Source organism: Babylonia areolata, chromosome 7 (genome assembly GCF_041734735.1).
Source record: "Babylonia areolata isolate BAREFJ2019XMU chromosome 7, ASM4173473v1, whole genome shotgun sequence".
Classification (NCBI taxonomy): Eukaryota; Metazoa; Mollusca; class Gastropoda; order Neogastropoda; family Buccinidae; genus Babylonia; species Babylonia areolata.
The window spans coordinates 24,703,287-24,730,734 of NC_134882.1; the positions used below are offsets into that span (position 1 = coordinate 24,703,287).

At 42.2% G+C, this 27,448-nt stretch overlaps 1 protein-coding gene across 1 annotated transcript in view; it reads right to left on the reverse strand.

Moving 5' to 3' along the window:
• The window catches only part of LOC143283807 (uncharacterized), a 68,208-nt gene extending 48,222 nt beyond the window's left edge, over window positions 1-19,986 (reverse strand). Inside the window, exons 1-2 of the mRNA XM_076590178.1 lie at window positions 19,983-19,986; window positions 19,006-19,168 (exon numbers count right to left, since the gene is read on the reverse strand). Coding sequence (XP_076446293.1) covers window positions 19,006-19,168; window positions 19,983-19,986 — 167 coding nt within the window. The remainder of the gene's footprint in view (window positions 1-19,005; window positions 19,169-19,982) is intronic.
• Window positions 19,987-27,448: the final 7,462 nt, after the last annotated feature.

Here is a 27,448-nt window from a genome sequence, read left to right on the forward strand (position 1 = left end):
CTGCATATATAATCCCTTGTTTGATACCCTGACTACAGTTAAAGCCTGATAATTTAGCCGCAGATCTTATTCTAGCTTTAACTTCATTATACAACTTACCCGTTATTCCATTTTTCGAAAAAAAAACAGGCCACAACAATTTTCTAGAAATGGAGTCAAATGCTTTTTCAAAATCAACAAAGGCAACATTTAACTTCCAGTTGTTAGCAAATTGTTTCTGGACTGCAGCTAATAATACAAATATATGGTCAATAGTAGAATAGTCTTTCATGAATCCAGCTTGGTATTCCCCAGTTACATTATTTATAGTAATTCATTCTTGCAGTCTTTGTTAATAAAAGAACCATATAACTTGATACATATATAGCATAAAGAAATACCTCTGTAGTTATTCATGTCATTTACATCCCCTTTTAAAGAAAGGCAAGATCATAGATTCCTTCCAATTTTCGGATAATAACCAGTATCAAACAAATAACTGAATAGCTTAACTAAAAGATTAGCAATGCTCTCTCCAGAATCTTTTTTTTTTTTTTTTTTTTAATAAATTAATCGATAAGACCAACTGGACCTGCTGATTTGCATTTTTCAGTCTTCTGATTGCAAGTAACACTTCATTTCCTGTCACAAATGGTGTCAAGCAAGGCTGCGTCCTGGCTCCAACACTGTTCAGCCTCATGTTCTCAGCAATGCTTACTGATGCCTTCAGAGATGGCGATGCTGGAATCGGCCTAAAGTACCGAACAGATGGCAAGCTGTTTTAACCTCAGAAGATTTCAAGCAAAAAAGAAGGTCATGACAGACATCATCAGAGACTTTTGTTTGCTGATGATTGTGCCCTCAACGCTCGATCTGAAGGCTGACATGCAACTCAGCGTCGACAAGTTTGCCACTGCCAGCAGGAACTTCGGCCTTACCATCAGCACGAGGAAAACTGAAGTTCTCCATCAGCCAGCCCCAGGGAAACCCCACGTTGAGCCCAACATCACAGTCAACGGTCAGAGACTCAGTGCGGTGGAGCGGTTTCACAATACCTTGGCAGCACACTGTCATGAAATGCAACCATCGACGATGAAGTGAACGTCAGGATTGCAAGAGCAAGCGCAACTTTTGGTAGACTCAATGCAAATGTTTGGAACAGAAGAGGCATTGGTCTTGAGACCAAACTAAAGGTCTACAGAGCAGTAGTTCCTCCCCACACTACTGTACGCCTGCGAAACTTGGACAGTGTACCAACGACATGCCAAGAAGCTGAACCACTTCCACACAACATGCCTAAGGAAGCTACTGAACATCAATTGGCAAGACAGGACCCCAGACACGGAGGTGCTTGCAAAAGCCACCCTTCCCACATCTTCACCATCCTGATGCAGTCCCAGCTTCGCTGGGCTGGACACGTGGCGCGCATGCCAGACCATCGGCTGCCCAAAAGGCTCTTCTATGGCGAGCTGCAACAAGGGAAGAGATCACACGGAGGTCAGAAGAAGCGCTTCAGAGATACTCTGAAAGTCTCTCTGAAAGCGTTTGATATCAACCCTGACTCCTGGGAGGAATCTGCAGTGGACCGTGACAAATGGCGCGCTGCTGTGCACAAAGGGCGCCAAGTTGTGCGAGGCCAACAGGACTGCTGCAGCTGTTCAGAAGAGGCAGGCCAGAAAGTCACGGGCAAACAAGCTCCCTGACAATGATTGCCTGTCTTTGTCTGCCCCAACTGTCAGCGAACATTTCATGCGCAAATTGGACTATTCAGCCATCTGCGCACTCACAGATAGATTCATAGCATCCCTCCATCCCCAGCTGGATGACAACGATGGTCATCATCGATCTCGATGGACACACACCAACACTTCATCTCTAGATATTACTCTATCATACACATACAGTCATCAATATCCACAACTTATTCCTCACCAATTTCTTATCATTTTTTTCTTATATATTTTTTGAAGTGTTGAAACCAATTATCAACAGTAATATCATTCAAACTATTAAAGGTTGTGATTTCTTCTTCATTATCTTGTGAATTTCACCCCAAAACATCTGCTGATCATCAACAGGAGTATAAAAAAATCATTTAATAATGTTTCATCATATTCCTTCTTTTTCTTTTAATCAAGTTTCTATACTCACGTCTTGCAATACAAAGCACGGCTTTGTCATTCACATCCAGTGTTTTTCTATATGTTCTTAACCTCTTCACTGCTAGGACGTTTTGCAAAAGCCTATGCTAAGAAAATTTTCAGAAAAAACAAGAAAAACACTCCAATGATTTTAATGTGCTTATATTTCAAAAAGTACTAAATAATAATAATAAAAATGGTATTTATATAGCGCTGAATCTTGTGAAGAGACAAATCAAAGCGCTTTCACACCAGTCATTCACACACATGCATAACTTTAAAAACTGTAGAAACTAAAGACAAGGAAGGGCAGGCAAGGGAGGCTATTTTGGGAAGAGGTTGGTTTTAAGGCCAGACTTGAAAGAGCTGAGTGTGGAGACTTGACGAAGCGAGAGAGGAAGTTCATTCTAATTGCATGATAAGTGCATAAAAGTATATATCAAATGAAAGAAAAATGAACCAAGATTTTGTTTTTAATACTCACATGTTTCAAATAATGAGTCAATCTGACACAAGAATTCCATAAAATGCCATAAAAAAAGGGACTGTCATTCCATCATGTAGGTGCTACAATATCAACCAGGTTATCAACCAGTCTTTCTTGTGACTGTTGTGATCAACCACACACACTGTCAAGGCTGAGCAACAGTGGTCCAGGTCCATAAGACTCCAACACAGTCCACACAAAGAATGGAAAGGGTGTACTCACCCAGCATTTATTGCCAGTAAAATTTCGCATCCAACTCCCTGACACATCCACAATTCCAAATCCATGTACTGTTAATGTTTTCTTAACCGAATATACCCAATTTTCCTTCCCTCTCTCATGTTCGTTTAATAACTTGTTTACAAAGTCTCGATGCAGGAAGACTAACCAATATTTAACACATTTCACATATGATCTGATAAGTAATGGGTATCTTCCAGTCTCTCCGTATAACACAGTGTTCGATGCATGCAAAGGTACCTTTAAAAAAACGTTTGATAGCAAAAGTGTGCACCTTTTTCAAAATCTTTATTATCACCAAGTCCCCATATTTCAGAACCATAGGTCAACATTGGTTCAACTTGAGCATCAAAAAGTTTCCAGAAAATAGATGAATCCATGGAACCTAGTTTATGTAAGCATCTCAACATACAGTTTTGTATTTTTTAATAAATATGTTTGGACTAACACATATAACATGAAAATGTGATCTATGTGCTGTAACATTTTGAAAAACTATCGACCAGTTTCTTATCTTCCGTTCCTGTCCAAACTCATTGAAAAAGCTGTCCTGAAGCAGCTCAACAATCACCTTTGTTTCAACAATCTCATCCACCCATTTCAGTCTGCCTATCGTGCTGACCACAGCACTGAAACCACTCTCCTCCACATCCTGAATAACCTACTGCTAGCGTCTGACTCCCTTCTCACTCTTCTCGATTTGTCAGCCGCCTTTGACACGATAAACCATTCAATCCTTCTTTCCCATCTTCACTTTACATTTGGTATCAATGGCACTGTTCTAAACTGGTTCAAATCTTATCTCACTGATCGATTCCAGTCTGTCATTGTTGACAATTTCCAGTCTGAACCCGTTAAAATTGAACATGGAGTCCCACAGGGATCTGTTTTAGGCCCAGTGCTCTTCACACTGTACACTGCTCCTCTCGCTGAAATTGTCAACCGCCATAATGTCAGTCATCATTCTTATGCTGATGACACTCAACTCCAGAAGAGTGACACCCCCGAAAAACTGTCGCCGCTCTTGCAAGAAACATCCAACTGCTTCCTGGACATTCAAAATTGAATGACTCTAAATAGGTTACAATTGAACATGGACAAAACTGAAGCAATGATCATAGGAACTAAACAAAAACTCTCTTCCATCACAACTGACACAATCAAACTTAGCAGTACATCCATCCCTCTTTCCAGTTCAGTCAGGAACCTCGGCGTTGTCCTTGACAACACACTGTCCATGCAAAAAATTATCAGTCAGACATGTCAATCCTGCTACTGTCAATTGCGGCGCTTCAGTTCCATCCGGAAATATCTGTCCATTGACGCAACATCTAGACTTGTTGTTTCTCTTATTCTCTCTCGCCTTGACTACTGCAACTCTCTATTGTCTGTTTGCCCACTTCATCCATTCAGTCCCTTCAGTGCATACAAAACTCTGCTGCACGACTTGTCCTCAGAAAGAAAAGATCTGAGCACATCACTCCTCTTTTGCAACATTTCCACTGGCTCCCTGTCTCACACAGAATAAAGTACAAGATCAGCACTCTGTTATAAATGTATTTACAAATCAGCCCCTTCCTATCTCTGTGGCTGCCTTCACCTCTACACTCCATCTCGTTCACTACGATCAGCTTCGGATCCACTCTGTTTACGCATACCCAGATTCAAGCTCTCGACTGTTGGCCGCCATTCTTTCTCTGTCTCTGGACCTTGCAACTGGAATGAACTTCCTCTTTCGCTTCGTCAAGTCTCAACACTCAGCTCTTTCAAGTCTGGCCTTAAAACCCACCTCTTCCCAAAATAGCCTCCCTTCCCTGCCTCTTCCTTGTCTTCAGTTTCTCCAGTTTTAGAGTTATGCGTGCGTGTGAATGACTAGTGCGAAAGCACTTTGATTTCTCTCTGCACAAGATTCAGCGCTATATAAATACCATTATTATTATTATTAACCTGATCGAAAGCCAGCTTGCTCTTCATTGATCTTTTCTTCCCTTTCTGTCCATTTTGTCAATCTTCTGTTTAAAATTTGAGTGTATACTTTACTGACAATGCTTGTGAGTGCAACACCACGATAGAAATCAGGATTATTCGGGTCTCCTTTTTTGTGAATAGGGATAATAATTGATTCAGCCCATTCTGCAGGAAAAATTCCATCGTTAAATAGTCTGTTAAACAACACCAGAAAGTCAACAACAGCTGCATTTGCTTGCTTCAACATTTCACTTAAAATTCTATCTGGGCCTGCACTTTAACCTGTTTTCAAGTTCTTTATGCTATCTATCACTTCTTGTCTGCAAATCGGGTCATTAAATAATGGTTCTTCAAAGTCACTAGCATCCTCAACCACCACATCCTCCTGATCAGTATTTTCACTAGTTTTAAACACATTAGAGAAGTGGTCATGCCACTGTTGGATTCTGATATTATTGTAAACAAATGATTTTCTGTTAAGAGATCTTACTGCTGACCAAAACAAAATTGAATCTTTGATTGAAGCTTTTAATTTATGAATCTTAATTTCTCAAACTCATGTTTCTTTCTTCTCTTGAGAAGGGTATATTCCTTCCTTTCATTTATGTAACTCTCTTTACGTTCTCTTTTATTTTGTTCAGTTTTACACTTTTGATAACTTTTATGGAAGCCCGTGACATGCTTCTTCTTCCTTTTACACTCATCATCAAACCAGTCATTGCATGCTTTCTATCCTCTTCCAACTGTTCGAATCATGCAAGCAGCAGCTCTGTACAATGCTCATGAAAAAAGTTCAACACAACTGTTTACATTAAAGACACAGAGAGAGAGAGAGTGGGAGAGATAATGATAATGATAGTTTATTCAACAAGGCCATGGCCCCATTTGATTGGGTGATTACAAATTTTGTATGAACAGATTTACAGAAGGATATAATCTTACTACATGCATACACAAAGCTCTGTTCTGTTAAACCAATCATGAAACTACATCGTTTTGATGACTTGTCAATAAATATGGCAAGATTCGAAATAATGTTATCATTTGTACAAGACAGAAGTGATATAACCAAAAAATACTTGGTCTGATATAGTATCTCAACAGAATATATCTTTGTCTCGAGTCATCTGATGCAGGACAACATAATATGAAATAAACTTCACCTTCTTTTGCAGATCTACACAACGGCCATACCATATCATTTACAGTGCTGGTCTTGTACCTTTTACTGTGCACATTGATATCAGATACACCAAAACGAAACCTTGTTAAAGGGCATTTAATGACTCAGTTAATATTCATTACTAAATATGGTTCTGTTAAATGATTCATTTTAAACAATCTGAACAAAGAAAATCTTTCACTATTTTTTCATGGTAGTTCCACTCCGACATCTGCAGTTTACTAAATATGGTTCTGTTAAATGATTCATTTTAAACAATCTGAACAAAGAAAATCTTTCACTATTTTTTCATGGTAGTTCCACTCCGACATCTGCAGTCAACCATACACTGTTTAAAGTAAACAAGAAAATCACGAATACATCCAACCCCTTGATTAAGCCACACAAACGCTAAACCTTTATTACATAAACATTTTTTAATAATGGTAACCCATGTTACCCTTCCCCTGACATCTAAATCAAGTAACATTTTATTAGCTTGAGTAGGTAATCTGCATTCATTTATTTGAACCAGTTTTTTCCAATACCTTATGCATTTCACATACAAATCAATATTAATCGGTCATTTGACATTCTTCTGTCAACCTGCAAGCTGTAGCTTTTCTATCTCCTACTTTTTCCAACTCCCCAATCTCAACACCATACTGAACTTGTCAGCTCTTGTGATCAAAACAACTTAGAACTCAACACATCAAAAACAAAAGAATTAATTTCAGATTTCAGGAAGACCAAATCTGACCCCTTACCACTTGTCATTAAAGACAAGCAAGAAGAAAACATTGATGAATTCAAGTTTCTCAGACTGATCATTTCTAATCGTTTGAAATGGGAGAAAAATATAGAAAATATCATTAAGAAAGCACAACAGCACCTGTACTTTCTTCGGTGCCTAAAAAAAGTTAAGAATTAAAAAAGAAATCATGGTTGATTTATACAGAGCTGTCATTGAAAGTGTATTAACCTTTGCTATTACTGTTTGCTAAGGAAACATTCCACGGCAGAAATCACAGCTCTGAACTGAATCATAAAAACTGCCACCAAGATTATCGGGCTGATCTACCTTCTCTAGGTGACAAAAAAGCAGCTTTTGGGATTTTCGAGATACTCCCTTTGGGTCGTCAGTACAGAAGTATAAGGACCAAAGCCAATCGCTTCGCCAAAAGGTTTTTCCCCAAAGCCGTCAATGCCCTGTCTCTTAAATAAATCCAGTATGATTAAAGAGCATTGTGCAGTCAACAGGAGGAGTTTGTATTATACTCCATGTTTGGTGTTAAATATACTTACCATGTCAAACTGATGCAAACTAGGCCTATTGGTTTGCTCTGCTTGGCCAAATTTCGCGCGGTGAAAAGACGGGCCCACCCGCTCTCAGCCAATCAAACGCCTCTAAAAACTATAAGCGCTTAACCATTCCGTGGCCATGAACAAAAATGCCCCATGAGAACCACGGCGGAGACGCGGGGACGGACGGGCGGGCATTCGAGTTTGACATGGTAAGTATATTTAACACCAAACATGGAGTATAATACAAACTCCTCCTTTTGGTGTCATATACTGTACCATGTCAAACTGATGCAGAATTTAAAGCAAATGGAGGAGGGCAACGCCTACTGGTTCATATGGGGAGCCCTTGTAACTGAGACGGCAGTGTTAGCCGCGACAAAGGAAATCCCCTTGGAACCGTCAGCCCTGGTCATACGGAAATTCCTGAGGTAGAAGTTGATGAAGGGATTCTCAGACCGCCAGAAGGCTGCCTCCAAGACATGCTGCGTTGGCACTGAGTGCTGGAAAGCAGCCGAAGTAGCTATGGCCCGCACTTCGTGTGCTCTGGGATGAAGACAGCTGATATCCCTGTGTGCATGAGAGTAGGCTCTACGAATGACTTGGGAAACCTGGCGGGAAATGGTGCCTGCAGCAATGTCTTTCTTGTAATTCTCATTGAGGGAGATGAGCAGACACCTCTGAGAAGAACGCCTATGGCGAGACCTATCCCAATAATATTTGAGACACCGAACAGGACAGGTGCCTATCCTCATCATCTTGGGCAAGAATATCAGACAAAGGTCTGACTCTCAGAGAGGGGGAAGGAACCTCAGGGTCTTGGTTCTTAGCCAGAAACTCTGGAAGGAAACGAATAGTGATGGAACCATCTCTGTGGAAGGCCAGATCTTGTGGCATTCCACTAAGCCCATGCAGCTCACTTCTATGACTGCCTGTGGCCAGCCACAGAAGGAAAGTGGTCTTGAGGGTGAGGATGTCAAAAGGAATAGTCCCCAATGGTAGGAAGGGCTGTTTTCGAATGAAATCCAGCACCAGGAACAAGTCCCAGAGGGGCACTCTTCTGGGGTCTCTAGCTTCCTTCAGAGGGGCACCCCTAGCCACCTCTCTGAGCAGGCAATCCGCTTCCAAGGCGGAACCACCTAGCTGTTTGCAATGTGGTACGGAAGGCAGACCTGTACCCTCGCCCAGAACTAGCAGACAGGATGAACCGAGGAGCAGAGAGCCAGAAAGTTGGCCAGCTGCATGCTCGTAAGGTTCGTAGGGGTAATGCCCTGAGCTGTACACCACCGCAACCATTTCTTCCAGCGAAAGTCATACAAAGTCTCCGTTCCCTGCCTCCTTGCTCTGGTGACTATGGAGAGGAGGTCAGAGGAGGCAGACCCCTGGGTCAGCACAGCCGACACAGAGGCCGACCGAGGGGTCGAGGACTTCAATGGTGATGCTGACAGTTCCGACCGCACAGCAGCCATGCGTGCTGGTGGAGCAGTTGAGGATTGGAATGCGGAGTGCCCGAGCGAGGCTGCCTCAGCAGATGAGATTTGGTTTCAAGTTCCAGGGGTGGGAACATGTGTCAGGGACTGAAGGTCCGGAAACCAGGTCTGGACTGGCCATTTCGGCGCAATGAGGATCAGCTGCGGGTGTTCCAATCTGTCTTTCCGTATCACCTTGGACAGAATTGGAAAGGGAGGAAACGCGGAGGCAATCAGACTGCTCCAATCTAAAGAGAGAGCATCCACTGCCCACGCTTCTGGGTCGGCAACCGAAGAGACGGAAGTGGGAAGTCTCTTGTTGAACAAGGTCCACCATCGGCCGAAACCACTGTTCCCACACCCCCTGAAGGCTGTCCTTGTCCAGGGTGCACTCTGTGCGTATGACACTCTTGGACCTGCTAAGAGCATCTGCCAAGAAGTTGGTTTTTCCTGCTCAGTGTCTCGCTGAAAGTGCAATGCCCTTGCTGTGGCACCAACGGAGGAGAGCCTCAGTCCGCATGGAGAGGTCTGCCGAGTGCGCTCCCCCCATTTGTTCACATAACATGCGACCGTCGTCTTGTCCGTGAACAAGCGGATGGTCTTGCCAGTGGCCTCCCCCATGAAGTGCAGGAGAGTCCTGCGAACTGCCTCCAGTTCCAGAACATTGATGTGGCACAGGCGCTCCTCCGGGGACCAAGTCCCTGCTGCATAGAGTGAGTCCATGTGGGCTCCCCAGCCCAGGAAGGAGGCGTCTGTGAAGAGTGCCACCTGAAGAGTAGGTGGGGCTAAGGGCACCCCCTGTGTCCGAAGGGGGTTGATTAACCACTCTGATGTCACCTCGAGGAACCACTCGCCCAGACATATCTGGGTATCCCATGGCTGAGTGCTCTGGGACCGGCGTAACCTCAGTGCCCTCTGGAGAGGGCGCTTGAGAACCCTGTCCAGGGGAATGAGAGGTGCCGTGGACTCCATCATGCCCAAGAGGGAAGAAAGTGTCTCCGCTGTATCTTGGGAGGAGTGGCGCCAGTGGCTGAGGAGGCCTGCCAGACAGTCCCAGTGATCTGGCGCCAGAGAGACTATCATAGACCGCGTGTCGAATCTCATCCCTAAGAAGTCGAAGGACTGACGTGGGGACAGATCGCATATCTGCTGGTCCATGAGGAAGCCCAGTTGGGAGCAAAGGTCTAGAAGTCTGGCCGTATGACTCAGGCACAGGGCCTGCGACTGGGCCAGGATAAGCAAGTCGTCCAGGTACACACAGAGACAAATGGATTCCGAGCGGACGATGGACACCAATTCCCGCAGCACCTTGGTAGACAGGAAAGGGGCAAGGGACAGACCAAATGGGAGGGCCGGGAACTGGAACCCCTTGTCCCTCCACACGAACCTCAGGTACCGACGGGATGCCGAATGGATGAGTATATGAAAATAAGCATCTTCCAGATCGATAGAGGTAGGCCAATCACCTTGTTGGATGGTCTCCCGAATCTGTGCCTGTGTGTCCCTCTTGAATTTGATTTTGGGGAGGAATTTGTTGAGGGGGTACAAGTCCAAAACTGGTCTCCACCCTCCCGAGACCTTTGGAATCACCAAAAACCAGCCGTAAAAACCGGGGCCCGGGTCCGAGAGTTGAGATATAGCCCCATGAGGAGTGGGTGCGATATCTCTTTTTCTAGGACGCTCTCCTGCTCCGTCGAGCTGGGCACCTAAGGAGGAGGAGTGGATCTTAGAGGGGGGAGGTCCTCCACCCAAGACAGCATGTACCCAGACTCTAGCACCGACATAATCCCGTCGTTGAGTCCCAGAGCACACCACTGATGTGCATGCCGGGACAAGTTTCCTACTTGGAGGGGCTGAACGACTGGCGGTGCTGAATCGGGGCCCAGTCATTGTGGGTGCTGCCTTCTGGCCTTGGGCATGGCCGGTCGGCTTGGACGGACATAAGGTGGTTTATTCCTCTGCCCCCGATTCAGCACACGCTGCCTTGACAGGCGGCGTGGTATATGGAGGGGCCCTGGTGGCCGGTCTCTTCAATGGCATAGAACCCTGGAGCCCATGAGAGGTGTGGGCCAAATATGAGGCCACCTCCCTGTTTGTCTCTGCCCTGTGGCTGACAAAATGGGGCAGGAACTGGCTGAAGAGGGAGTGCTGCTGTGCTGGGATGGACCGCAGGGCAGCCCTCTCCTCCACAGGAATGTTAGAGAGGCTGAAAATGGCATCACGCCGCGCTAGCACAGTACTGAAGTGAAGGCTGGTAGCTGTGTCTGCAGCTGCCGTGAGACCAGATGCTACCCTATTGCCAAAAGCGTGTAACCTCTGGTCGGTGAAGAGGCCCGGCGGGACTGAGGAAGGAGACCCCTTGTCCTGATTAACCGGACACTGTTCCCACAGCTCATTGGCCCTGTGAAGGAACGTGTCGAAGGTGTACACCGTGGAAACCTCGAGGGGGCAGCGGCGGGCCAATTTGTCCCACTCTGCTAACGTTTTAAAGTATAGGTTAGCTGAAGTGGGGAAGGTGGTGCGCTGTGAGACCAACATCCTGTCCTGTGCGGAGGGCTCTGCTGCGCTGTAGGCAGGGTGGTCCTGTGTGTACCAGGACCACACCCCTCCCTTGGAGGAATCTTAAAGAAACTTTCCCGGGGAAAAGGCGCCCGGGGCATAGAGGGACTCCCTGCCTGGAGGAGGGATGGAAGCAGCACCCCTGACAGTGCGGGCTGGCTTATTAAGCCATACCTGCACCATTTCTGGCACTCTGAGTTGCCTTGTGGTTCTGGAGTTAGAGTCACATGGCGTAAGGAGGGTCAAGGGTAACAAAGTAGCCTGAGGGACTGATTCGGCATACGTGACCCTATTGGGGAGGGTCAGTTGGAGCTCGGCAAAGTCCGAGTTTGGTTCAGGCTGGTCCCTAGGGAGGCATGGGCTCAATCTGTCCCCCCTGGGATGTGGGCGAAGAGTGCTCATCTGCTTGTTCGTCCTCATCCGAAGACAGGGGCTCCCACTCTTGTTCGCAGTCCATCCCCTGCTGGGTGCCATCCCAAGTGGATGTACCCACTGGGGCGTCCTGTGAGCTGTGGTCAGCCCAGCGGGATGAGCTGGGACGATCCCGAGCCGGGACCATGGCCGCCACTGTTATGTCCTTGTCACCTGAAGCGGGTGGGGAGCGTGTGGACCGTAGGTCCAACCATGCTTGGGATGGTGGGTGCCACACCTTTTCAGAGAGGGCGTCCCTGGATGCAAGAGTGACCCACGAGTGCTGTGTGGGGACAAACACCCACTCATCTCACTGTAGGACCGAGGGCTGGGCAGGTGGGGACTGCCGGCTCCGCCGGGCCGAGTAGGGCCCCTGAGCAGCCGTCGGTCCTGACAAGGAGGCCGTTGTGACCGTGGAGGTCACCTGTGGGTTGACAGAGGCCCGATTTGTGGACAGAGTGGCAATATTGGTCGAGGAGCTCGACCTGACCGACAAGAAGTCGATCCCACTTGTCGGGGCTGTGTGTGTCACCCTGTGAGATGTGCTGGGTTGGGTCCGGTGGGGAGCGGACAAGGGGCTGGCCCTTGGTGCTCCCGGCAACCCAGTGTGCACCCTAGGTGCACCCCAGTACGGGTAGAATGGGGGTAACCACCCGTGGGCACCAGCCATACTGTGACCCGAACCCAGTGGTGGGGGAGGCGGGTCGACAGAGAAGGGAGGAGGGGGAACAACAATGGGGCACGTGAGGGCCGTCTCCGAGTGGGGACCCGGGTAATGGCCGGGCGCGGCCTCCCCTTGGGAGTCCGCACCTAGCTGCGAGTCCCCACAGCACGGAGATGACTTGCCATTCACCCTTCTCCCTGCCTCGCGCTGGGACACCTCGGGAGGCGACGCTCGTACCTCTTTCCCCCCGGTCCCCTTCATGACCGTTTTACTGGTACGAACGTCGCCTCCGCGATCAGCGTCTAACGACGCATCGCCGCGGTCCGTATCGGGAGGGAGAGTCTCTTACCGAGTCTCAATCCCAGCATCATGATTCCCTGCCTTCGTGGTATGGCACACGAGGCATGGAACCCGCGCTTAGGCACCCAGCGAAAATCCGACCCCCAACAGAGAAAGGAAAGACAGGATCGACTTAGAGGCAGAAAAAATCGAACGAATCGAGGGTGCCGAGTCGAATCGAGTACACAGAATGTAAGAATACAATAAACACAAGCCGCATGCAACAAAATAAGGCCAAAAGGATACGCTGAATAGCCGAAAAAAGCGTAAGACGAGACAGAGCGTAAACCTGACAAGATGGCGTGGAGAGCCTTGGCCAAAGGAATGATTAAGCGCTTATAGTTTTTAGAGGCGTTTGATTGGCTGAGAGCGGGTGGGCCCGTCTTTTCACTGTTAGCCGCGCGAAATTTGGCCAAGCAGAGCAAACCAATAGGCCTAGTTTGCATCAGTTTGACATGGTACAGTATATGACACCAAAAACCATTTACCAGAAGATCTAATCATCAGCTCCGTCCATATGTAATGTGCAGCTGATGTCATATATATATATATATATATATATGTATGTATGTATGTCTCTGTCTGTGTGTGTGTGTGTGTGTGTGTGTGTGTGTGTGTGTGCGTGTGTGTGTGTGTGAGTGTGAGTGTGCGTGTGCGTGTGCGTGAGTGTGCATGTGCGTGTGTGCAAGTGAGTGAGCATGCACAAGTTCTTATATTGATATGCACATGTATGTGTCCAAAATTCTACTGTATCTGTGTTTGTATATGGTTTTCAATTATGTTTGTTACCTTTCTATGTACTATCCCATCCAATATTCCTTGTGACCCCAGAACACTTGGTAATAAAGACATATTCTATTCTATTCTACTATAGGGCGGGCTTGAACATCAAATAATTTAACTCCTAGGCTGCCTTATATGATGAGATAACTTGTCATCGCAAGCATGTACGCTTCACTGCCACAATGATAAAATAACTCATCACAGAAATATTCTGACTTTTCCCTGATTTGCATTCAGTTCGTTGACGAAAATACTGGTAGCTTTAGCTTGGGGAATCTTTCTAAATTCTATTCATAGCTAGAAACACCATCTACGTCATGAGGCAGTCTTTTATTTGAATGTTTTGGTTGGGTTACTGTCGCAGTGTTTGCCTGGCTCCTTTCCTCACTCGCTCAACAAAATGTCGGACCGACACCATGCTCAAGACATGCGATCATGGCAAACTAAATCAACCAAGATTGCTTTCTTTAGCTGATGCTCAGAAAGAATTGAAGCATAAATTCGAAGGAAAAGACAGTGATGAACATTTATAGGACGATTTGATAGAAAATAAAGGGAGGAATCAAGAGAGTGGCCAAGATACGACTAACTATAGTGAGTGATGCCGGCTGTACAGCTGTAGCGGACGACAGAAAGTGACCGAATTGTTAGCAGGACACAGTGTGCGCAATTTTCTTGGCACTCAGCCAACACGCTCTGACAGGAATTGGATAAAGTGACGGTGTGACAGGGGTGAAGAGGAGTGGGGGTGGAGACTGAGGGGGCATGGCCTCACACATCCATATTATCACTTGGAGAAGTAACAATGCATTGTGTATCTATCTCTTTTTAAAATTCTTTTTATTGTGGTTGTTCTGGTATGATTTTGTGTGTGCAGATGTCCATTTGTCGAGAAAATACCATATTTTAGTGCAAATTACCTGACTAATGTTTGTAATGAACAAGTTGAAAATGTGACAAAAAAACAAAACACTGATTTCAAAACTACAGCATGTCACTAAAAATACATAAAATGGGAAAACATCATGTTTTTGTGTTCTTTATCCATTTACCTTTCAGAAAATATATACTTTCATGAGTCTTTCTGCAATAACAAAGAGCACAGAATTTTTTTAAAATGTATACACATTTTTTATGAAAAAACCCTGGCAAATTGATTTCACTTAAATCTTATCTTCCTGGTAGTGAAAGGGTTAAAGAAAAATTCAACAGTGTTACTTTCAAACTTATATAATGACTGTACTATGCTCAAGACAATAAATTTCCCTTTGTTAACAAGGTTTTAACACACAAACGTAAAACAAAATTTTGTGGAAAAGTATAAAACAAGATACCGATAGGTATCTATGACAGAATATGAAGATTCCTCCAACCTATCTTTCAAATGCAGCTAAATACCCACCCCTTTCTAAAAACAACTACACTTGTTTTATCAATATTTACTTTGGGCTCCAACCTATTTTCTGCCTTGTGTAAATTATTCAATGGTTTTCCAAACCAACTGCAGTTTCACATCATCTTCGTTCTTCTGCGTTCATGGGCTGTAACTCCCACGTTCACTCATATTTACACGAATGGGCTTTTACATGTATGACTGTTTTTACCGCGCCATGTAGGCAGCCATACTCCGCTTTTGGGGGTAGGTATGCTGGGTATGTTCTTGTTTCCATAACCCACCGAATGCTGACATCGATTACAGGATCATTAACGTGCATATTTGATCTTCTGCTTACGTATACACACACAGAGCGTTCAGGCACTAGCAGGTCTGCACATATGTTGACCTGGGAGATTGGGAAAATCTCCACCCTTCACCCACCAGGCGCTGTCACAGAGATTCGAACCCGGGACTCTCAGATTGAAAGTCCAACACTTTAACCACTTGGCTATTGCACCTGTCAGTTTCATATAATAAAACAATATCATCCACAAACAACAATATGAATAACGCTATCAAGTTGAAAGTTACACTATTTGTAACGTTTTCTATAATTTCAAGGACTATTTCAATGATAAAGAAAATAAAACAGGACGACAAACATCACCATTGCATGCATCTATTATACTCACTAAATTTAGCACCACATATCATTTTAGCTTGTACATACTTTTAGTACAGCAATAAGTTTACCTTTTATACAATTTTTTAGAAAGAATCGACCATAAAACTTTTCTTGTTACTGAATAAAAGGCTTTTTCGAAGTCAATAAAAGCCATGCATAATTTTTGATTATGTGCAAACTGCTTTTAAACAGCTGCCAATAAAGTGGACATACTATAGCCCTTCTTAAAGCCTGCTTGGAATTCACCTTTTATGTTGTTTAATTTGATGTTATCTATTCAGTTAATCTTTCATTAATAATGGAACCATACAGTTTGCATGCTTTTTTTAAATAGCATTATCATTCGACAATTATTCGGCTCATTTCTATCACCTTTCTTCAAGAGAGGAATGTTAACTGACTGTAACAGTTTTCAGTATAGACTTCCTGGTCAAACAAAACATTAAATAACTTGACAAGAAAATCAATGGCAGATTCGCCAAAGTTTTTATAAGATTCACCAATCATTCTGTCCTGTCCAGTGGTTACACCATTTTTTTAAAAACTTTCTTACTGTTGACAGTACTACTTCTTTGGTGACAGGCCGATCTAAAAATGTCATATGCTGCTCTTCCATTATAATATGTTAATCACCACATGGCATTTCATTTTCAAGAGCACTACAATCAATATTACTTTCTTTTTCCAATATTCTTTTAAAATGATTATACCATTCCTCCATTGTGATGCGGTTCTTGGCAAACACTCATTAAGTCAGTAACTGCTAAACATTTTTCCAAAAATCTTGCTGGCTGTCAACAGAAGTTATAATCTGTTTAACCAGTGAGTCATTATGCAGCCTTTTCTTTCTAAGTAGCACATTTTCATATTCTCTTCATGCTATACAGAATGAATCCCTGACATCAACATCCAATTTTCTGTTAAATTTCCCCAACAAACTATGCACTTTTTGTCTGACAGATCTACATCCTATATCAAACTACTCATTTTGCCGTATATTTCTATTTGCTGTTTCATACAATCTGCCACTTGCTTTATTGTGCTGTTAAACATTACAAGTCCATCGTTAATATCAATATCAACCAAATCTGTAGCAAGTGACAATTACAGACATACCTCATGTAAATTTAACTTGTCAAGAAAACCAGACATAAATTCATTTTCCCACACAAATATTTCAATGTACTCTCTTTTCTATGTCCGTTTACAAAGTACTTTGGACATGAAATTCCAAAGGCATATGGTCAGTTTCTATTGTTTCTTTCATACAAAAATTTACAACAACAACAACAAGAAATTATAAACTCAAAAAGATCATAAGATGCAATAAAATAGTCATTGGCACAGTAACCAGTGTCACTTACTTATGTGCAAGGACCATTGCTGTCACCATCATATATATCACTAAGGATATACAGACCTAAAGCAACACACATATCTCATAAGCTTTTACCGTAGGAATTTGAAATAATGTCTTCAGAGCATTTGCTAATTCTAATCATAGAATATTTATCAAACTATGAGAGGGAGAGAGACAGGGAGAGGGAGAGGGGGGGAGAAAGACAGGGAGAGAGAGAGAGAGAGAGAGGTGCAATAAACCGCCTTCATAGATAAAAAACAACAACAAAAACCAACAAAGAAACATCCATAGATTATAAAACTGGCATAAAATACAAAAAACAGAGAACACAGACCTCTTTATTATCTACATGTAGATGTAAACTGGACATGCAGATTTGGATTGCCTGCTTGCTTTGATACAACCTCATGCATGCACACATGCACGCACACATGTGCACACACACACACACACACACACACACACACTACATATCCATAAAAGAAACATGTCAAAATAAACGAATATATAAAACAGTGCAAACACACCCACACTTACCAGCAGACACAAATGTATTGATTTATGAAAAACAACAATACACACACACACACACACACACACACACACACACACACACACAGACACACATACATACATATACACACACAGAGACAGAGATAGAGATAGAATGATAGAGAGAGAAGGGGGGGGGGGGGGGGAAGCATTTGACTGCCTATCAAAACAATAAGCACCTTTTAAACTTACATTGTTTTTTCTGTTCTATGTCCCCATGTGCTGTTGTATATTATGCATTATTGTATATTTATTGTTTCATGTGAGGTTCTGAGCCAATTATATGAGGAGTTTGTGCCATATAAGTACCATATTATATTATCATTATCATGCTGAGGGTGAGACCAAATTCTCTCAGGCTGAGGCGAAGAGATCCATGATACTTTGAATTTCAGTCAGTGTTGGGGGCACAGTCATCAGTGAAGAGAAGGTCATGAACGATATCCTCTGTGACTTTCATCTTAGAATGAAGTCTGCACAGGTTGCAGAATCTGCTATTTGTGCAGAAGCTGAAGTCAACAGCTACACAACCATGACAGAAATCGTTAAGCATGGCAGTAAATACTATTGCACACCATCATGGAACTGCCCAACCATCATGATGAACAGCCAATTTGGACACGCTTCTCCAAAGGCCATCACAGTTGATGGTGTCGAAGGCCTTGGTCAGATCCATGAAGGTAGTGTAGAGACAGACACTTTGTTTGCAACACTTCTCTTGAAATTGCCTAATGACAAAAACCATGTCCACAGTTCCTCTGACCTTGTCTAAAAAAGCCACACTGACTCTCAGGAAGAAGGTCGTCTTCAAGGTGTGTTTGCAGTCTGTCCAGCAGGACTCTGGCCAGGATATTTCCCACGATGGACAAGAGAGAGATTTGGTGGTGGTTGCAACAGGACTGCCTTTTTCCTTTCTTCTTATAGAGATGGATAATGGAGGCATCCTTTGACTCCTGGGCCATCTTCTTCCGATTCCATATTTCACAGTAAAGCTTAGTGAGTTTGGCTATCAAGTGTGGGTCTCCCACAGTGAATATTTCTGCTGGTATGGAGTCCAGGCCTGTTCATTTGCCAACAGATAGACTACACATGGTTGCTGCACCTCAGTAGGGCATAGGAGCCCAGCAAGAATGTGTCTGATGGGGGTCTGTTTGAGATGATCAATTGCCTCATCGTTTATGGCAAATGGATGGTTGAGGACAGTGTCAAATTGTTCAGCCCAAACTTTGAGGACTTTGTGCCTGTCTGTGATACTGTTTCCAAGTAGGAAGTGTGTTAATGCTTATGTCCTTGCCAACAAATGATACAGATTGCAACAAAATGGCCTGTATGTGGCAGTGTACTAGGATATGAGAGAGGAAGGACATAACATAATAATTCCATCCAAAGTACAGGAAATCAGGCAGCAAAATAAAAACAAAAACAAACAGAACATACAAGTATGCAAACAAAACCCATTACCCTGAATTCTGTTCACAGTACATAGATTCATTAGAGGCAACTCAAGGCAGAAAATCGGATGGTACCTTTGGTATAGGGTGCAAAGACTGGTGCTGTTCTCTACCACATCCAGTTCCTCAAACAGATAAATGATCCATGACACCCGGTAGGGCCACTGTTCTATAATGTTGATCCATGCTGCCAGGCGATGCCATTTGAAGTCAATGTTATATGCTCTTAACAACCGGGCTGCAAAGGAAGCAGAATAATTGATGCATATTAAGTTCCCATGGACCACTGAAATTCATTGTCTTATTGCATAAGTATACTTCAAACTGCTTATACATTGACTGACAATGTGAACACTATCATGCCACATAGTCTTATATTCCAAACACTATCTAATTTCACACACACAACCTTATACCACAAACATACAATCTTAACCACAAATGCACAATCTTATACTACAGATGCACTATTTTACACCAGAGACACAATCTTACATCACAGAAATGCTAACACCACAGATGCACAATCTTATGCCACTGGCACACCACAGACATGCATTTTCCTCTTTCCTCTGTGTTTGTAGGCTGCAATTCCCAAGTTCACTTGTATGTACAAAAGGGCTTTTACACATATGACTATATTTACCCCCATCATATAGGCAGCCGTACTCTGTTTTCATGAGTGAACATGCTGGGTATGTTCTTGTTTCAATAACCCACTAAATGCTAACAGGAATTACAGGATCGTTAATGTCCGTATTTGATATTATGCATGTGTGAACACACTTGGGGGGTGGGGGGGGGGGTTAAGTCACTAACAGGTCTGCACACATGTTGAAATGTGAGCTCAGAAAAATCTCCCCATAAGGGCATGGGATTGAACTCAACTCCTAACTGTCAGCCACTGCATCAATCAGACACATTCATTCCTCTTTCTTTACTGACAATCACATATGCAGCTCTGCCTTGCACAACACTTGTTTACTAAGGACCGCATATGCAGCCTGAGATTTGGGAATTTTTCGCATCAACCCTATGACTTCATCAAGCACCCATGGTGAAAGAATTCACAGCTGCAATAAAATAATGACTGTCACTTTTACATCTGTGATGAAACTATATGTGGAGATGATTTCAATTTACAAAATTAGCTGGTTTGAAAGTATGTTCACTGGGCTATATTGGGGAGGGGGATATGTGCATAGATGTGTGTGTGTGTGTGTGTGTGTGTGTGTGTGTGTGTGTGGGCACATGGTTGATAAGGGAGGGTGAATGGTAAGGACTTGAACAACAAGAGAGGAAAGGGAGAACACAATCCTACTTGAACTCTCCATTTGGTTGACTTTGCATATTAATGAGATCCACCTGTCCTCGAGAATGAAAACTCAATGATAAAATTGGTCTCACAACATTTTTTTCTGTTTCCATTTTTTCAGTGGACCTGCACCTGAGCAGAACAATCTGCATCTGCTTCTTTGTCACATTTGCAGATGACTTGTTGATTCTTCTTTTTGTGTGGTTAATTTCTCTCCCCAATGTCCACATGCAACGTGAGCATCTTTTATATCTCCATACAAATTGTCCAGTCAGCTGATTTCATGTTCAGAGAGGTATGTGACACACCCAAAAATGAGTAGGATGACATAATCTTTTGTAATTTTACTACTTATTCAAACAATCAATTCTTTTATTTTTTGTGATGAAGGATCATGTACGTCATGCCAAATGCTGAATCTCTTGCCGATCCAAGCTCACCATGCCAAAAGAATCATGAGACTGAAAGTCTGCCTGCTGTCTTTGTTTTCTCTTGCGCATTGTGTGCCGAGTACTGGTAATGCATATGCGCAAAGAAAAATGCTTGCCCATTACTGGTGATGCACAAAACTTTGCACACTACTGGTAATGCACAAGCCCCTTTGCTCATTACCGGTAATGGGCAAAACTGTTGTGCATTACTGGCAATGTGCATATTACCGCAACTGAGTGGTTTATGTTTTCATTCTTTTTTACTCTAAGCAATATGTTTAATTCTCTGTATACTGCTTTTATTTCTTTGAATGTTCATATATTGTCCCCATAGTCAAAGGACAGTATTGTCAATGGCAATAAAACAGTGTCTGTGTCTGTGGTCCTAAATATCTCTCTTGCTGATGATACTCAGCTACAAGTCTGCAGAACTTAACCAAATAGACACATAGTATACTCCTTTCCAGACAAACATATTTTTAGGATTCACTAAACAGTTCTGAATTGGTTTTCTTCATACCTATCCAACCGCTTCCAGACTGTCTCTGTTAACAACTTTAAGTCTGATCCAACCCTGATCTCCTATGGTGTGCCACAAGGTTCTGTCCTGGGCCCCATTCTGTTCCATCTGTACACTGCTCCTCTTTCTGAGTCATTTCTGGCCATTCTGTTCTTCACCACTCTTTTGCTAATGATACTCAGCTACTAAAGTCTGCAGAACCAAACCAAGCACACAGTCTGATTCTGTCAATGCAGGATTGCATTTTCGGTGTTAAATCCTGGATGATATTCAACAAAGTTAAATGATGACAAAACTGAAGCTATGATAATTTCCTCTGCAAGAATGTCCACATCTACTTCTTTTCCTGCCTCTATTGTGGTTGGTGATGCCACAGTTCAGTTTTCTAAATCAGCAAGGAACTTCAGAGTCATTCTTGACTCAAACCTCAGCATGCATGCTAAGGTAGTAAATCTGATATGCATAGTCAAATGTGAACTTTGTTGCATCAACTCTATCCGTCAGTACCTTTCTGTTGAAACTACTAAACTCATTTCTGCTTTTGTGCTGTCATGAATCAACTACTGTAAATCTCTCCTCATAGGCTGTCCACATAATCTTCTTCAGCAAATTCAAAAACTTCAAAACAATGCTGCCCGTCTCACTCTCAGAGTCCCAAGTACTTATCAGAGTCCCAAGTACTTATCACATTTCTCCCCACCTCCATACTCTACATTGGCTCCCCAATGAAGTGAGAATTAAATAAAAGTTGTGTGTCTCTGCTATTCTGCTTTCCACTCCGCAGGACCTACATATCTTTCTGACCTTATCAGTGCTTACAATCCCTCCAGAAATCTCCGCTCTTCCTCTGTTACCTTTTAAAACTTCCTCATGTCAATACAAGAACCTTTAGTGAACATTCTTTCTTCTTTGTTGCTCCTCACATCTGGAATAATCTTCCTCATCATATCGGTGCATCTGATTCTATCTCTGCTTTTCGCTCAGTGCTAAACACTCACCTTTTTTAAAACCTATCTATAACCACTCTCAGCTTCCTTATTCTCAACACCACCTATGTCAGCTCATAAAGTTCACTTTGGATGCATGAAGAGTGGGAAATGAAGAGTGGGGGTTGGGGGGCAGGGGGGGGGGGGGGGGTTGAGAAAGAGTGGTCATGAATGATTCGTAATTTGTAATATTTTTCTTTCATGTAAAAGCCCTGAGCTCTTAGAGAGAAAGGGCGCTATGCAAATGTACATTATTATCATCATTATTATTATAGACAGTCTGATTCAGCCAATGCAAGATTGCATTCTTATATTAAATCATGGATGACAGTCAGCTGAAGTTAAATGATGACTAAACTGAAGCCTTGATCATTTCCTCTTTTAGAATGTCCACATCTGTTTCTCTGCCTGCTCTGTTGTGCTTGGTAATGCCACAGTTCAGTTATCTAAATTTGCAAGGAACAGTGGAGTCATTCTTGACTCAAACCTCAGTATGCATGCTCATGTAGTCAATCTGATACAAAAAGTCAATTGCAAACTTTGTCGGATTAACACTATCAGTCAGTACCTTTCTGTTGAAACTACAAAAACTCATTTCTGCTTTTGTGCTGTCACAAACTGACTAATGTAATTCTCTTCTCACAGGCTGTTCACATAATCTTCTTCAGTAAATTCAAAAACTTCAAAACAATACTGTCCATCTCACTCTCAGAGTCCCAAGTACTAATCACATTTCTTTCCACCTCCATACTCTACACTGGCTCCCCACTGAAGCGAGAATCAAATACAAAGTTGCATGTCTCTGCTATTCTGTTTTCCACTCCACAGGACCTTCCTATCTTCATGACCTTATCAGTGCTTACACTCCCTCAAGAACTCTCCGCTCTTCCTCTGACTGTTACCTTCTGAAACTTCCTTGTGTCAATACAAGAACCTATAGTGAATGTTCTTACCTCTTTGCTGCTCCTCATATCTGGAACAACCTTCCTCATATTAGTGCATCTGATTCTATCTCTGCCTTTTGCTCTTCACTAAAAACTCATCTTTTTAAAACCTGTCTATAAGCACTCAGTTTCCTTCTTCTCCAACACCATCCCATGCTGTCTGCTCACTTTGGATGCATGACAAATGAGAGGGTGTGGGGGGGGGGAGTGGTTTTGAAAAAGAGTGGTTATGAATGATTCATGCAATTTGTAACTTTTTCTTTCATGTAAAGCTTCCTATCTCTTCAAGAGAACAGGTGCCATATAAATGTACATTATTATTACTATCACTATCTTCATTATTGTTGTGTTGTGTTGTGTTGTGTGTGTGTGTGCGTGCGTGCGTGCGTGTGTGCGTGTGAGTGAGTGTGTGTGTGTGAGACAGACAGACAGACAGACAGACAAACAGATCAAGTGAGTCAAATGAGTTGTGTATTGATGTCTATTTGAAGTTTGTATAAACTGATTTCTTATCATTTTGTCACTTAAAGCAGGTGGCGGCAGTGAAAATTTAAATATTCATTACAATGACTGAAATGTGATTTTTGGCAAACAACATGACAATATAAGAAAACAAAAAAAAAGTGTAAGTGAATATCTTGATTGGTTCCGAAGATATTCCATTTTAAAGATGTGACGATGCGTACATGCTGTTAGTACTTAATATTTTCACATTTTCACAGTCATACTGTACTGTCCATGAGGGTACTGTAATGAAAACTCATATACTTCTAAAAACTATATGATAATGGCATATTGTACAAGAAAAAAATAACACTTCAGCAGCAAAGAAATTGGAAAATATGCCTGTCAAAGTAGGGGGAAATAGAAAAACAAGACATGTCAATCTGCACAGAATAGCAATTTTGAAGGTCTACAGCACTGAAAAGAATAGACAGTTGCATTTCATAATAAAATATCTTGCAGAATACATCACAAAAAGTGCACTGAATTTTTTTCAGGCAGGATAATTTACTGAATTTTAAGTATCAGAGTCTCAAACTTTGAAAAATCTTCAATTTGACCAGCGGAAAAAAGACTGTTTATTGGGGTAGCACGCTGCAAAGATGAATATTTCAGTAACTGTCACAAGTAGGACCAAGAAATTTTGTGTGTATTAAGCGAAATGTCAGCTTTCAAAATAAATTAAAATGAACCTTAAAACTTCTATCTAAATTTGGCAAAAAAGGAATGATACCTGATTTTCTCATAAATAAGGATGCACATTGTGGATGAGACTTCTTCAAAATTTTTGTTTTTGAAAAAAATATTGAAGTTGCAGCCACAATAAGTTACCAGTGGTCTTGGCTGATCAGCTTCTGCAAAATTACTGCAAATGTTTAAACAAATGCAACTTCAGAGCATTATACAGAATGGGTAGGTTGATGGGGCATTCCACAACAAAGGTTCCCAGGAGGGAGCAAATATTACTTAAGTTGCTAGCAAAAATGACAGATATATGAATCTATTTTCTTTCAGTTCTCTTGCTTTTTCTTCCATCCATGAACTCAGTCATGCATTTCATTGTAGAAGAACCACAATAAATAAGAAATAAAAGGTGGATGATGCATCTTTATTTCTTCACAAAATGGCATTCGATTCACAAGAGAGAAAATGCACACTAAAAAATATCTCTTTTTTTGGCACTCACAGGTTTCCTGGCATCAGCAATAACATGCTGCTCACTACCGGAGATGTTCATACTGGCCTTTTTGGATCATTGAATATGTCTTGCATGCCCTGCCATGAGCAGCCGTTTCTGCAACATGTTAGATACACAGATCAGCTCATAAGAAAGAACAAATGTTATTTTCAATTTAAAACATAAAACCAAAAACAGAGCTCTCAGTTTAATATAATATTATGTTTAGGAGCTTTGCCATCTACATGTACTGTTCAGCTTATGTGTCTTTGTTGCATGCAATTATTTACTCAAATATTTCCACTTCAGGGTACTACATTTCATGACTGAGATGAATGTATTACTAAATGTCTTAGGTATATATGATTACTAAATATTGAATATTTTATTGTTAATATGCACATCATACTTAGTATCTTATTCTTTGATATATATTTTGTGTACTCACCTTTATTTGTGTGTGTATGTGAGAATGCATGTCTTAGATATATATATATATATCAAAGTGAATATTTCATTCACAATATGTGCATGGTATTTTGCATTTTATCATTTCATGAATTATCCCTTTGTTTTCTGTTTCATGCAGTCGAGATGCACGGCATATCATGGGTTACATGAACACACACACACACACACACACACACACACACACACATTATACTCTTAATTGCTGGATCCCAGATAATGTTATATAGTTTGACTAACCTGATGTGCTGTTTAGGCTATGGGTGTTATTGTACCGATTTTCTTTTTACGAATTTTAGTTTGTTAAAAATTGGTGTTAAATTTTTTAAGAAACAGGATGTTGACTGCACTGTTCAAATTAATCATATATCTCTTCACATTACACTTTTTTCATACCCAGACATACATACACATACTCACAAGCATACATGTGCAAATGCAAACTTGCTCTCTCTCTTTCTCACTCTCTCTCACTCACACACACATACACACAAACACACCTACTCCACTGACAGAAAAGAAATGGGGAAAGGGGATGACTGGAGGGAGGAGGTGGTGGGTTATATCACTGTCAGCAGTCAGGGATTCTCAGCTGGAGCAAGTGGTCAATGATTTGGCTCAGTGCCAAGTTTGCCACAACCATTGACAACCCCCTCCCCTCTCCTTACCATTGGTGGGAGATACTCAGAGACAAGTGAGGGGAATGACTATACAACTCTCAGCAAATTATTAAAGTGAAGTTTGCAGAGGAGAGAGGGGGAGGAGGAGGGGGTGGGAGGGGGGGGGGGGGAGGCGTGGGCAGCAGGGGATTAGCATGAATTGGTGTTCTTGTTCTTTTTGGAATGTGAGAGCATAGTATCTATCTGTCTGTATATATTAATATAAAGTTTCACAGCTATCGAAGCAAAATGCAACTAGAATAACAGACTTTTGTGTGATGTTGAATGAAATGCTCATTTTATGGAAGAAGAAACCACATTACAATTTTTTACTCACTTATATAACACTCACTGCGTCTGTAGCAGACGACGCTAATGCTGTCCCGAGCACTTCCAGTTTTAGACCCAGGTAATATTTTGCTTACTAAAGCAAAAATCAATCAAATATTAATAATTGGAATTCATGGGCTTCGTTTTACCATGTCCATTTTTCATTCTGTATCAATAGTTTTTGTGTGTTTTACCCAGAAAAAAATACAGTGTCACGTTACGAAAACACTGATGAAATAGATCCAAGCTGCTCAGTTACTGACATCGATCAAAATCCTGATTCAAAGAATTTCAGCTCAATATTGTGCATGAAAGTGCTAAAGACATTCGTTTTCAAAAATAATATAAAACTTACCGATGACACTTAAGATTTTCTGGAGAAACAATGCCATTTTTGTGTTAGATGAAGTGCCGCTCTCCTGTGTCGAATGTTGATTGGGCCAATGCAACTGACGAAGAGGGTTACCTGCTTTTGAATCGCTGGAGCAAATTGCTCATGGATCAAAAATCTTAGTTTCGGATACCACTGAAATCAGCAGAAAATGCTCTTTACCGCTCATGCAGTATCACGCAGGCTCAGATTTCATTTTCGAACTGTGCGAGGCGTTGAAAGATAGCCAAAAATTCCCGTAATGTTGCGCTCAGATCTAACTACCCTACTTCGCCCAAGGCTTGGAAAAAAACACACGAAAGTTCTCCTTGAACTTTCGCCTTTTACAGCTCCCAGTTTTTCGAACAGTAACCAATGAATGGAAAACAACGGATGTGATTTTTTCCCCTATGTGGTTGAAACTAACTGTGTCGCACTCAGAAAGACGCTGGCCGCCATTGAACAAAGATCGCTATTTCGCATTACAGTACACTTCTTTTTCTTCTATCCGCGAACTCATTCACGCATTGCATAAAGCAAACACAATAAAAATTTAAAATATGGATGATAAGTAATTATTTCAGTTGGATAGTTTTTCACAAAATCAAATCAAATTTGAGAAAATGCACTTCAAAATTAGTCAATTCTTTAGGCGTTCATAGGTTTCCTGGCATCGGCCATGGGGGCTGCCGCTACCTACTTAAAGTCATTGATTTTTGTATATGTGAAGCGTTTTGAGCTCTATTTGAGAAAAAGCACTGAATAAGTGTTCATTATTATTATCATCATTATTATCATTATTACTATCAATTTC